This window comes from Leuresthes tenuis, unplaced genomic scaffold (genome assembly GCF_036924035.1).
Source record: "Leuresthes tenuis unplaced genomic scaffold, fLeuTen1.0.hap1 SCAF_15, whole genome shotgun sequence".
Classification (NCBI taxonomy): Eukaryota; Metazoa; Chordata; class Actinopteri; order Atheriniformes; family Atherinopsidae; genus Leuresthes; species Leuresthes tenuis.
Genome location: NW_027325369.1, coordinates 4,142,209 through 4,155,696, shown reverse-complemented (window position 1 = coordinate 4,155,696; position 13,488 = coordinate 4,142,209). Strand labels below are relative to the sequence as shown.

The 13,488-nt window shown below is 40.5% G+C and overlaps 1 protein-coding gene across 1 annotated transcript in view; it reads right to left on the bottom strand.

The window, feature by feature from the left end:
- Positions 1 to 13,488, bottom strand: part of gfra4a (GDNF family receptor alpha 4a) — a 163,340-nt gene that overhangs the window by 12,155 nt on the left and 137,697 nt on the right. The window contains exons 5-6 of the mRNA XM_072364940.1: positions 13,142 to 13,251; positions 8,158 to 8,292 (exon numbers count right to left, since the gene is read on the bottom strand). Coding sequence (XP_072221041.1) covers positions 8,158 to 8,292; positions 13,142 to 13,251 — 245 coding nt within the window. The remainder of the gene's footprint in view (positions 1 to 8,157; positions 8,293 to 13,141; positions 13,252 to 13,488) is intronic.

Sequence of the window (13,488 nt, the reverse complement as noted above, 5' to 3'; positions counted from 1 at the left end):
AGCAAAAAAGTAAGGCCTTCCCCATAAAACTGTTTTTTTTTTTTTTAAATACCATTAACATGCTGCAAAAAGGTCATCTCTCCTTTTAACAGCACGAGTTTGTGTAGTTTTAAAGTGAACTGTGTGCTATTTCAGTTGGTGACAAGTGGGGATTACAGGCCAGCCAATTTAACACCCAGAGTCCTGCCACAGGGCCAGGCTGTTGTGCCAACAGTATGTCCATCCATCCATCCATTTTCTATACCCGCTTAATCCAATTTAGGGTTGCGGGGGGGCTGGAGCCTATCCCAGTGGTCATTGGGTGTGAGGCGGGGTGCACCCTGGACAGGTCGCCAGTCCATCACAGGGCCACACAGAGACAAACGAGACACACAACAATGCACACTCACTCCTAGAGTCACCAATGAACCTAACATGCATGTGTTGGACGGTGGGAAGAAGCAAGAGCACCCGGTGAGAACCCACACATACACAGGGAGAACATGCACACCCTCTTGCTGTGAGGCAATGGTGCAAGCCACCACACCACCATGCAGCTCCACCACATACTGTTTGGTGGGAATTATCTTGCCTGAATTAAATACGACATTTCCTGAAAAAGACTATGTATGGATGGTCACGTAATCTAATCCATGACTTGTACATATAGTTAAAAACTGATGTTGATTTTACAGATGTGAAGATGCTCCTATGTGCTCCCATCATTGATTCTGGCTTTTGAACTGTGTGCTGATAGCAAGCAAGGCAGTCCATTTCTCCTTTGGATGATGCGGCTCACGTTTTGAGAGAATAATATTTTGATTCTTCAGACATCTTGGGCCAGATGCAAAAACTACACGTACCCACCAAATAAATGCGAGTGTCTTTTCTTCCACACAAAGATTATGATGTGAGAATGCACACACCTCAGCAATTCTTTAGACCATGATACGATAGTAATTTCACAAAACTTGTTCAGTATGACAGTGATTTTGTTTGTCATCTTCAGTTTTCCCGATACACTTTGCAGTAATTGTGTCATAAATAACTGCAGCTGTTGGCTGGCTGTTGAATGAGATTTTTTATGATGAGATTTTTTAAAGAAAATTAATATTTACAGGATCTGTGAGGTGAGGATCTGTTTATAAAAACAGTGCTTTCTCTTATTGCAGATATAACAAGAGTCGCTGGTTCTCCGCTGTGGAATGGTAAATGGACTTGTACTTGTATAGCGCTTTTCTAGTCTAGCTGACCACTCAAAGCGCTTCACTACATGCCGCATTCACCCCACTCACACACATTCATACAGCACGTCTTAGGATATAACTACGTGCTTTCTAAGCATTCACACACATTCATACCCCCAATGATACACTGGGGGAGCAACGTGGGGTTCAGTGTCTTGCCCAAGGACGCTTCGACATGTATCCTGGGGAAGCCAGAGTCGAACCACCAACCTTCCGATTGGTGGGCGACTGCTCTTCCTCCTGAGCTACAGCCGCCTAATGCGATGTAGAAGCTGATTCGCGCTTGGGCCACAGGTTCATAATCCAAACTTTACTTTCTACCCCTGCAGAGTTCTTTGCTCTGAACTTCTGGCAGGGTTGATCACACGTTATCCCTTTAATTCAGTAGTTCTGGTTCTGTTCATGATTACAGAACTGAGAATTAAACAGATTTTCTTTTTGTCTGCTTCTGATGAGTGTCTCAGTTTTTATTTCCAGTAAAACATACTTTTATCCTTATTGTTGCTTTCATAGTCATGCTTATTTAGTTATGGTGCAAACAATATCTTATATGCAAAAGACACGTTTGGAAAGATGTCACAAATATTTACATTTATAAACAAATGAAAATGATGGTGCAAGTATGCACACTTCTGCCTTTGTGTGCATTCACATTTTTAGTAATAGATCTATACACAGTTTTATACATCTGGCCCCTATACTTGTACCCCTGTACATTTGAACAAGTGAACTTGGATCCAGTAAAGAAACATGGCTGAATTGAGTGAATATTTTTACTTTTTGCATAGTTTTAACTATGCTTAGGTTAACATACATATGCGGATCCAGCAATAAACCCTGTTGCTTAGTGACAATGTATTTCATAAGTGTTTCTGAGCCCTTACAACATCATACGTGTTGATGTTTTGTAATTGTACTGTCCAAATCACTGCTTTCTGCATTTATGATTATGTCTTACGTAGCATCCCACCTTTTTGGGGGATGGGTATTAGGGACTCATGTGTGTTACAACAAAACGACTCTGAGTGAGGAATATACACAACACATACTGATTCCAGCCAGGGTGCTAAGAAATCCAAGGTTGCAGAAAAGGCTGTGAATAGCATACTAATGATGCAGTGTGTCGATAGCATTGGTGGGGCAGGTGAAAAAGTATGCCAGCATGCTGTAAGCGTGCAGTTACCACTCGGCAGCACACAGCGATCTCCTGGCAGGCTGAAGGATGTGAGGTGGAACTCCAGCTGGTGGCCACCCGCCGTCATGCAGAAATGAAGTGCCAATTGATATCTTTGGTGGTAAACTGTTGTGACAGTTCCTTTGGAAATCCTTGGATGTGGCTGTTTAAGCACCTCCACTCATATTTCTTTTAAGCTTTTCCCACAGGCCTTTTACTATGTGCTCACTTCATAAGTTAACCAGAGGTAACGGAGCACATCCTGTTCATGCTACCATCCTGTCTCCAACTTGCTTTACACATCACTGGTTAGCCTGACTTTTCCTTCTACGCTACCAACTTAACGTCCAGCGATAATTCCAGATAACCACAGAAATAAATGATCCTCACCTCCATCTGTCCGCTCATTTTTTCCCTGACACACTCACACACACGCTCAGAAAATGAAGAGGTCCAGAGTTGCTGTTCTGCATAGTGATTTGGCTATTATTGCTGTGATGAGGAGGTAAGGCAGGGTGACAGCTGTTTTTAAAACCTGACTGCATTCACTCTGGAGAGGGAGTTTTTTTTTTCTCTGCAGTTTTGTCCCTCCCTTGTCTGCAAACAACTGTATTGTTCCCTGACGCTATTCTCTCTGTTCGCCTCATTAGTTCGGAGGCAGGAAACCAAATTACGCTCAATTACAAAGTCATCAAAGGCCATCTGAAGTCCTGTCTCAGCAAGCGGGCCCAAACAGAATTGTGTACAAAACAACGCTGAATTAGGGTGCTGTCCACTTTTAAAACAGAACAATCACAGGAAAATCTTTTGGCTCCAGCTTAAATGAGCAAGACCTAATTTGTTGTAAACTGTCTGTGATTACAACAGTAACATGGGGGAAAGAAAAACATTGAGGAGCTCTCATAGGGAAGATTCATATTTCCAGTTCTTGGCTTTAATTCAAAGTCTCATTGCCAAATCATAATGCACGCTTTCCCTCCCAAATAGCAGACTGGTCTGTCTGTCGCTGGCAACAGAGACTTTCGTACGAAATGAGAGCATGACATGCATCACCGCTCCATGAGTCATCTTTCCCATTAGAAACTTGTTCAACCTTATTATCTTGTATATACAGCTTAACTTCCACCATTTGCTCAGGCAAAAGGACTTCTTTTTTTTGCTCTGATGCAGGGAAATGAGGCCAGTCAGTCTGAGGTTTGTTTTTCTGGGTCTCTGAGGAGCTTAGGGTAAATAGCACACAGAAGCAGCCACAGCAAGGCTGTGTCCTGTGTACAGGATGCACATGAGTACTTTCATTAACAATGAAGGCATCCATCAAGCTGGTGAAAAACAACTAATTTGCTAGAAGATAATGTAATTATTCCTATGTGGATACGGCTACTCGGGGAACAGAGAGATTTTGGCAGTTATCTGTATGACTGTTCATAAGCTATGCATCTTAAACTTGAAAAGCAGTGTGAAAATCTGAGTACATCCAATGATTCAACAGTTTGTGGAACCACCTTCAGTAGCAATGCTAAAGGTAGCCATCTGTCTGACAGTAACAAAACTAAAGGTTGCTGAAGTAATAACTTATTAGTTACTTATTACTTAGTCTCTCACATCGTTTGGAAGAATTTTGGACTGTTCTTTACAGTGTTGCTTCAGTTCTTCAAGGTTTCTGGGCATTTGTTTACGCACAGCTCTCTTTTAAGGTCCACTACAGCAGTTTAATTTCTGTTGTAGATTTGCTGCTGCTGACTTCAGCCAGACAGTCGGCTTCACCTGACTCAAGAATACTGTGGTAGACAGAGGAATTTGTGGTCAACTCAAAGACTGCAAGGTGCCCAGGTCCTGTGGCTGCAGAACAAGCCCAAATCATCAGGCTTCCACCACCATGCTTGACACTTGGTATGAGATGTTTGTGCTGATATGCTGTGCATTATGACCAAACATCTTCACTTTGGTCTTCCTCCTGAAGTTTTGAGTTTTGTTAAACCTAAGCCGTGCTGCCATTTTTTTTATTTTGAGACTTTTGCCTGTATCCCTTCCAAATGAGTCATGAACTGTAAAATTTAACATGCCAACTGAGGCCTGTAGAGTCTGAGATGTGGCTGTCTGACCTTGGGAGAACCTGGGATGGACCTTGGATGTCCACTCCTGAGACTATTGATAACTATTGACACTCTACAGTGTTTTCCATTTGTAAATAATCTTTCTCACTGTAGAATGATGGACTCCAAATAGTTTGGAAACGACCTTAGAACCCTCCCCATGTTAATGGGATGTTGATGCTTCTCTAAGATCATTGCTGATGTCTTTGGCATCTCTTGGCATTGTGGTAACACACCTGAATGAGTAAGAGTAAGAGTTGGCAAAGTTTTCCACATACTGCTTCTGTATTTTGGTTCAGTTTTTGTTAAATATTTAATGACACAGAGCAATATGTCACAGAAAGGTGTTTCCACTGCACTTGTATTTTCCAAATTTTAAGACCGAGGAGGGACCAGAGGGTTTTACTATGTTTCATTATTCTTTAACTATGTCCTGATTTGAAAGATGATGTACTTTATACCCTGTTATATTATATATTAGTTTGGAATCCATATATTTTCAGCAATATACTTTTTTGTTGTTTATTTGATTCATTAAAATTTAATTGAATTTAAAATGGAGGATGGGAGTAGGTCCTACAAAGCTGGACTCACTGCATGAAGATGAAAGTGAAGCAGAGGGTATGACACTGCAGTGACGCGTCCACTGGTCTTGGACACACTGGCAGTAGATTATCTTTGACAGCTGGAATGGAGAACGTGAAACCACAGCGTCTGACAGAATCACGAGCAAAAGGCCAGTTCTGTAATGTCTGATAAGTATTTGATACTTTGCCACTGTGTCATAACTGGACCTAAATAATGACAGCTTTATACAGACATAACAAGCAGTGGCCATATATTTTGTCACCACATGCTGGCTGTTGCAGTTTGTTTTGACACTGAAGTCATTGGTCTGTATCTGGTGTTGTTACTCATGCCGACAGCTTTGGCAGAATGTGTCTTCTTTTGTTGTTGGAACAAAAAAAGAAAACCCAAAATAAACTCCGCTGTCTGTGTCACCAGCAGCTACGATTGGTATTACTTTGTCACCGGTGTCATTCTTCTGTCACTGGTGCCATCATTCATTCAGAAGAATAATCTCTTGTCGTCAAAGCAGTTTTGTTGCTTTTGTTAGTTGAATAAAAGCAATGACAACAAATAAAAGGCTCCAGAGGATAATTCTTATGTAGCATAAGCCACAGTTTATCCACTATCATAGTGTCATACTTTATCATTTGTGCTGCCACCAAGAAAACATGTCTCTATTATTGTCTCTTATCCCATAATAATTCAGATAAATAAATTTGTGTCACCAGCTTTAAAGCTTCATGCATGTCACTAGTCTATTTGCTGATATCAATCAGTTTTATTTGTACAAAGAAATAAAGTCAACCGTTAGTAGACTGGGTGGTCGGTTTGGTGCCACTGGTGACAAATGATGTACTTTGTGTAAAAAAAGCCTAAACCCTAAAAAGAAAAGAAGCCTGTGTAGGAGACACTTTGTCATCTGTTTCCTTTTCTCAGCTATTGTTAACAGGAGAGCAACAGATTATAAATGTTGTTGATCTTGAGCTTTGACTTTTAACCATCAAATTTGGATAATTTCATTCTCAAGTTCAAGTGAACATTTTTTGCCAAATTTGAGGAGATCCTCTAAAGGCGATTCTTAAATATTACCCTAATAAAAACAAACACAGATGGATGTGCAAACAATTTGAAAACTAATACATAATGAACATCATAAAAATATACAATCAGTTATTTTCCTCCACCCTTAAAAATACCCACAAACGTAATGTTGTGTAATTACACAGACTAAAGACTAAAGAAGAACAAAATGTTGTTAAGCCCACTTTTTGGCTTATGTCCAACTACTTTGTAGGTACGTGGGTTTTGACTGGTATGCAGTCGTTGGTACCAAGCAAAACGATCCAAGGAAGCTCGCCCAATGAGCCAGTGAACTTGTAATGCATATGGATAGCAAAGGCCGGTGTGAACTGTATTTCTTAAAACAGAGGCAGAGGCCTTATGTTGTCTTACTCTAAACCGAAATCTGGAACTGTTCACATGAAAACGTCTCACTTCCACAAACTTGTGGGATTATTTGTGAGTGAACTGGAAGTCCATTCATTCTTTTGGGAATCTCTGTAACCTCCAATAGACGCGCAAAACTCAGGAATATCTCAGGAATTTGCTTTGAGTAAGTTGAAAAGTTGAATTTTTGCAGTGGAGTGAAGAGAGAGACTTCACAGGAAGTTGAACGTGCTGACAAACCGTTTCTACACCTCCTGCTCTGTATCACATTACACTCTCTGGTAAATTTAGTTGGATAGAAATGCTCCTGTTCTTACCAGGGCTTTGTTTTTATATGAAAGATACGCACGCATACCATGTGCCGCAGCATTATGGGCTGATCTGGATTCAAGGGTTCAAAGTGAACAAATCAAACAGCACATTTGTATAATATGTCACTCTGACAGACGTTTAATCCAAGAGGCTGTCAGAAACAGCATCATCACTTCAAAAAATCAATTAAATAAAAACAGATTTTTTTTTTTGTCTATGCTGTGCACATTGTGATGACTGCCCGCCCTGTACTGGAGACCGGCTTCTGTTGATGTTAACCAAGCCCCCAGGCATTAGCTTTTAATCAAATTCAAGTTTATATTTGAGGATATATGGTAGGTTACCACTACCACAGAAGAGAAACTGTTGCACAAACTGTTTAAAACTGTATTGCTGATTTGTGTTGGAAACACTAGTTACCTGACCAAGATTGGTCTGGCAAAAAGAAAAAAAAAAAACTTATCTGGAGCTTTTGTCCATGAAACTGTGGGGACGTCTTGTGGACAGCACTGTGTTTGACATGTTCCAAATATTCACTGGGATTTTGGGCGACTGGATGGATTGCCCTTGTCAGGACTAGTGTCACTACTTTACTGCGACACGCACTGCGACATTGATGGCACTGCCTAACTGCATGGAAACAAGCTTGTGCTAATTACCTTACAATGAATGTTACACTGCTGCAGAACCAACAACTCTGGTCTACAAGAATATGATCACTATGACAACCAGTCCACTGTGCATTGGTTGGGGACCACTGCTGTAATCTTCTGCAGGGAAACCTGGGATCCTGGGATTAACTTGGATGTAAATTTAACATTAACTACCTGTCTAAACACGACATACCACTCACACCTCTATGCCACCTGTATTCCCTGGTGTCAGTGGCCATTTTGAACAGGATAACACACCCTGTGACAATTTCAGCTTTGTTTAGGAATGATTTAAAGAACATGAGAAGGAGTTCAAGATGTTGGACAGATCATGAAATTCCGATCTTTATGAAACTGAGCACTGAGCTATGCGGATAAGAGCTTATTTTGGCAGCAGGGGGATCTACAGAAATTTAGGCTGCAGGTTTTAATGTTGTGGCTGATTGGTGCTGATCTGCAGATGGGGTTCTGAGGGCAAAGGCTGCAGAAAGCTTAATGAACTTAGTTTAACCTGACCTCTGTTTGTGTTACTGTACAACAGAGGACTTTAGCCCTAATAAAAGGCAGCAGATCATTTTGTTCACAGCTGCAGAGTTTCTCAATTTTCGCACTTGCTCTGGTTCCTTTTCGGGTTGCTATTGTTCCGCTGTTGCCAGAGGTCTCTATTAGCAGCTGCTACTCACTCAGGCAAACGTTGTCATGGAAGAAAACGAGGAAGTCATTGCATTGTTCCCTGTGGTTGCCGCTTGCAGCGCAGGAGCACCAGGGTCCCACGTTGGATGTGGAGTTGTCAAGGTAGTTGGGAGTTATTGTGCTTCCTGTAGAGGTAGGAGGAAGGGGGAAACAACACAGCTCTGAATGTTTACAGGCACACTTATGCAATACAAAATATCACATTACAACAGAATCTTCCCTTACGTTACCTCAAATAAGTAGGATTAGAACTCTGATTCAGTTTAACTGATTTGAATATTTAACTTTTTTAGCTGTCTTATGTTTTTCAGTCTTTCCCTCCTGCTGCTCGACGTCTTTCTAAGCAACGATCTGCTTGTAAACACCTCATAAAATGTGAAGCAATGCAAAAAATAGCAATGGAGGAATTTAATGTTATTTAAGCAGAATTCTGGCCAATGTAATCTTATGATCAGTCTGATTATGTCCTTACTCTGATCACAGTAATCAAATCAAGGCATTTATGTGGCAATTTCTATCACCATTGCGCTGTACTAATTAGGTTAAGAATGGAATATTAACCTACAGGAACTGCATTTACTGAGAAGGAAAGTGAGAAGAATATAAAAAGGAACAGATGAAGGCATGGTGACAGAAGCCGTTTTCACACGTGATGGTCAGGGGAATGTTCAGACAATCTGCTCCCCACTTTTCCTGCAGTTTCTGTCCACAGCAGGAGGCTTTCTGCAGGAGACTTGCTCTAACAGCTGGAAATGTGAAGGAGGAGGCGCGGCTGGAGAGCCAGAACGTGATGCAAAAAAGTATGAAGTGGAAATGGTTTTCTTTACAACACCTAAAGGTTGGGGGATAAGGTCATCATAGTAATGTTAATTAGGTAATCATTAACTCATCGTAATGATGATAACTATTTTTGTGTTGATGTCAATAACACATGCATCTGAAAAGTATCCGACAATGCTGGTCAAAGCCCACACAGAGCCTGAGGCAAACCTCATCACCGGCAAAAAACTACCAACATGTAGAATAAGTGCTACAGTATAGATTACAGCAAGCAAGTGTTGCAAGCAATAGTTAGATACAAGTCATCTGTAAATACGAAAGAAAGATCTTTTAATGAAATTCACATGTATTCAAACTCAAGAGTATTGTGAAAAGAAAGTATACCCTCCTTCAGTTCTAAGGTTTTATGTATCAGGATATGATAACAAAAATGATCTGGTTCGTACAGGAGCATTTAAAATAGGTAAATACAACTGTTACGTGCCAGGCGGCCAGGTATTCTGTGGTTTTGTGTCTCCTCCCCCCCTTCCCTGTGTGTTGTGTTGTCTTTAAGTAATTGCTGCAGGGATGCTGCTCACCTGTGTGAGCAGGTGGTGTGGCTGGTTGGATAATTACCTTGACCACTGACCTATCACAGCTGAGGAGCCACTTTAAAATGTCTCGGGCCTTGAGGAGCTTCTTAACTTGTGATTTTGCTACACATGACTGCTACCAACCTTGACTCTGTTTGGTGCTCTTTCAGAGACATATTTGTTCAGGTAGGTGTGGGAGGTTTTGGGACTAGGTAAGTTGGGGTACCCTTTACATTTCTTTTGCACTCACGTAGCATTTCATTGTTATTCCACTAGGTTTATTGGTTGTGCCACCACTGTACTGTTTTGAAGGGTCTTTTGTTAGACAAGCTAGTTAGGTATTTTGTTTAATTTCTTTCTTCAGAGATAGCTCAGACAGGCCTTCTTTTGTTATTTAATTTTATTTTATTTGGCACAATCACTTTGTCCCATCCTCCCCCCACCTTGGAGTGTCTCTGTTTTTTGTTACAATAAAGCTCATTTGTTCACTTCAACTGAGACTCATTTGATTTACTGGTTGTCGTGTTATTGTCTGCTAACTGGTTTCACCAAGTGGACGTAACAACAACCTTAGAGGAAAAGATGAAACATTACATGGGGTCATTATTTACTGAATGATAACATGGTCGGGAATAGATTTCTTTCAAGTGGAAAACATTCAAGAAAGTTGCCAATTTTCGTCCCAGCAAGGTCAGAGAAACTGAAAAAACCCAAGAGCTACATCTCAGACTCTACAGGCCTCAGTTAGCATGTTAAATGTTTATGACAGTATAATTTGCTTGAAAGGGCTGAAAGAGAAAGCCTCTTCTCTCTAAAAAAGAAACATGGCAGCACGGATTAGATTTGTAAAGCTGCATCTGAACAAACCACAAGACTTCTGGAACAATGTCCTTTGGTCATAATGCACAGCAGAAAACCAAACACAGCATATCTGCACAAACACCTCATAACAAATGTCAAGCTTGGTGATGAAGAGTTGATGATCTGCACTTATTTTGCAGCCACAGGACCTGGGGACATTGCAGTCGATGCCTCGATGAACTGAAGCAATGTAAAAAAAAAAGTGGGCCAAACTTCCTCCCCAGTGATGTGGGAGGCTGATAACGTCAAGGCTCTACAAGCAACTGAAACATGGGATGTTAGTTTTTCACACACTGCTTCTCAATTTTGGTTTATTTTGGTGTCATTCGGTTTTTTGTTAAACAGTTATTTATTTCTAAAATAATATATTGATATCTAAAACCTTGGAAATTAAATAAGATGTACTGTCTTTCTGACATGACCATAGATCCATTAAATCTTGATGATCATAGCTGTAGTTACTTTTGTGTGGCACATTATATGCAAATTAGGGCTGCACAATTAATCGTATTTTGATCGTGATCACGATTTTGGTGGCCACAATTAAATGAACCTGATCGTCAACGATATATACATTCAAAATGCGAGCTCTGCTGCCTGTATCTAACCACACATGTTCTCAACCAGTAATCTACCAACCACCAGGAGGCGAAAGCATGGTTAAGGTTTCATTAAGCTGCCTAAATAACAAGAGCACAGTTAGAGGGCCTGCAGCGGCAGCTAGTTAGACAGTCTATGAGTAAGACTGATGAGAACAAGTCATGTCAAAAGCCGAGAAGAATACAGTAGCATCTGGGGATCTCGAGGAGCTTGTGCCTCGAAACGGGGCGACATCCATTGTCATTTCGAATTCAGGGCAAGTAAAGTTAAACAAGAACAAGTTATTTGCAAAGAATGTAACAAAGTAGTGTCTGCCCCGCAGAGTAACACCACTAATTTGTTCAATCACCTCAAAAACCATCACACCTAAATATGAGGAATGCATAAAGGCCAAAGCTAATGTTAATTCACAAAATCCCTGTCCAGCGCCAACCCGGACAACCATTACAGCACCCCTGCACCGGGCAGTACCCTATCCATCTACCTCCAAAAGACATGCAGAAATAACAATATCTTTTATTTGGCCAAAGTCCGATCAATACAGTTAGTACTTTAAAATGTTAAATTATTGGGTTTTTGTTTTTATTTTGCATAACTTATCATTTATTCTAATCTAATATTTATTTTTGTTTATAAATGGTGCAATAAAAATACATGTTTTTCCAGACATGATGAATGATTGTGATTAATAATCGTGATTTCAATACTGATCAGAATAATTGTGATTATGACTTTGGTCATAATCGTGCAGTCCTAATGCACATTATATGCAAAATATTAAAACCAAGCTCTGAATGAAAAAGTAATTCAGGTATCTCTTCATCAGTTTTTGGAAAAAGATCCATGTCTTCAAAACACATTTAGAAAAAAAATGAATAGAAGAAGTGTAAAATTCACCCACTGGTGTCCGGTCTTGCTGCCAGCACATACAGTGCCCTGCTTTTAATCCTGAGTTGAGTCTTATTTAATGATGCTTCAGAAGGAATAATAGTCTATAAGTGCAAAACATAGTAGTTTCTGTGATATGACAATGTTTTGGTAGACAGCTGTTTTGCATCAGGTAGCGTTGCATCATGTGACGAGAGCTGTGACCAATCAGTATCAAACTGTGTAGTCCATGCTGATGTGTAGTTGTCTAACCCCAGCAATGTATTTCTTGACATTTAAAAACTAATCATGAAATTAATTCTAACCTTAACTACATGCTTTTAATTCTTTAATTCTTTTAAACTAACCATTAGCAGGTGGGAACAAAGTAAAAAAGCAGGTAGTGAAAGGACGAGATCTGAACCAGCGTTCTCTCACTTAAAGGTGGTGGATTTCAAATCATTACGTTCTGAGTGTCATGTTGCGACAACATGTGGAAACATCATCAGTAGTGAGGTGGGAGCTGTGTTCTAGTTGAGAACTGAGGAAGGAAAATGTGGCTATTTATTTTCAAGCCTTTTTGTGACACTGCTTGTATTTTCTGTGGACTAGTGTACGTACTTTATGATCTGCTGTGAGATCACGCTGTCTGTACAGTAGCTTCTCTTAATGCTTTTCTTTCAGTTTTATGAACTCCCCAAATATGTTCTGTAAATCTGCGACTATGGGGAGCTTGGCAAGTTCTACCTATCATTCAAGCAACACCTCAGATTATCTCTTCTACTTCCCTTGTCCGCAGTGGCCAATCACTGCAGCACAGCTTTCTGTTGCTCTCTTTCTTCATCTTTCAACCTCTTTTTTCCAGGGCAGTTGTTCAGCATGGTGTTGTTGTCCAATAATGACATATATTAAACAGAGTGGTTTTTAACAACCTTTTGTGAAATATGTAATCTTTTGTTAAGTTTTCTTATCTTCTGCACAAAAGCTGTGTTGTTCACTTCTGCACGTTCCCACTCATCATCATGTCTGGGATAATTCTCTCAAAACAGCAGTCAATAATTGTAATTGCACTACTTATAATCCCTAAGAATTGACCGGCACGTCGCAGCCATATTAATCAGCACTCCATCGATCATTTAGGCTTGCTTCTCATCACAGTCCTTGATTCATTCTTTTGAGTCCTGCTCAGTGCACTTGTTTGTGCTCCGCCCTTCTGCCTCTAAAACCTTTTTGTTTTCAATCCATCACAGAGGGTGGGTGAGCCAGAGCTGACACAGAAAGATTTAGTCCTTACCTATCAGACCGGTGTATGCAAGAAGACATGCGCCGTAGTTCTCCTGTTTGCAGCCACTGGCGCTCTGCTCAGAAGGTTGGCAGTCATACTGAAACTGTGCCCATCGCGACCTGTGGGAGCAATAACACGCCATCCGTCATTTTTTTTTTTGTTTGGCTGATGCACTCATCATGTCACTGAGTGTTGGACAACACTAGTGTTTTCTCTCAACAACATGATGTACATCTAAAATTTGCTATGCTCTTCTACATACCTACACTCCTACATCCACTCCCTCTTCCCTTGAAGAGCTCCCACTCTGTGGGACTTCAAACCATAATCTAGTCACCTCTGGTGACATTCATCTC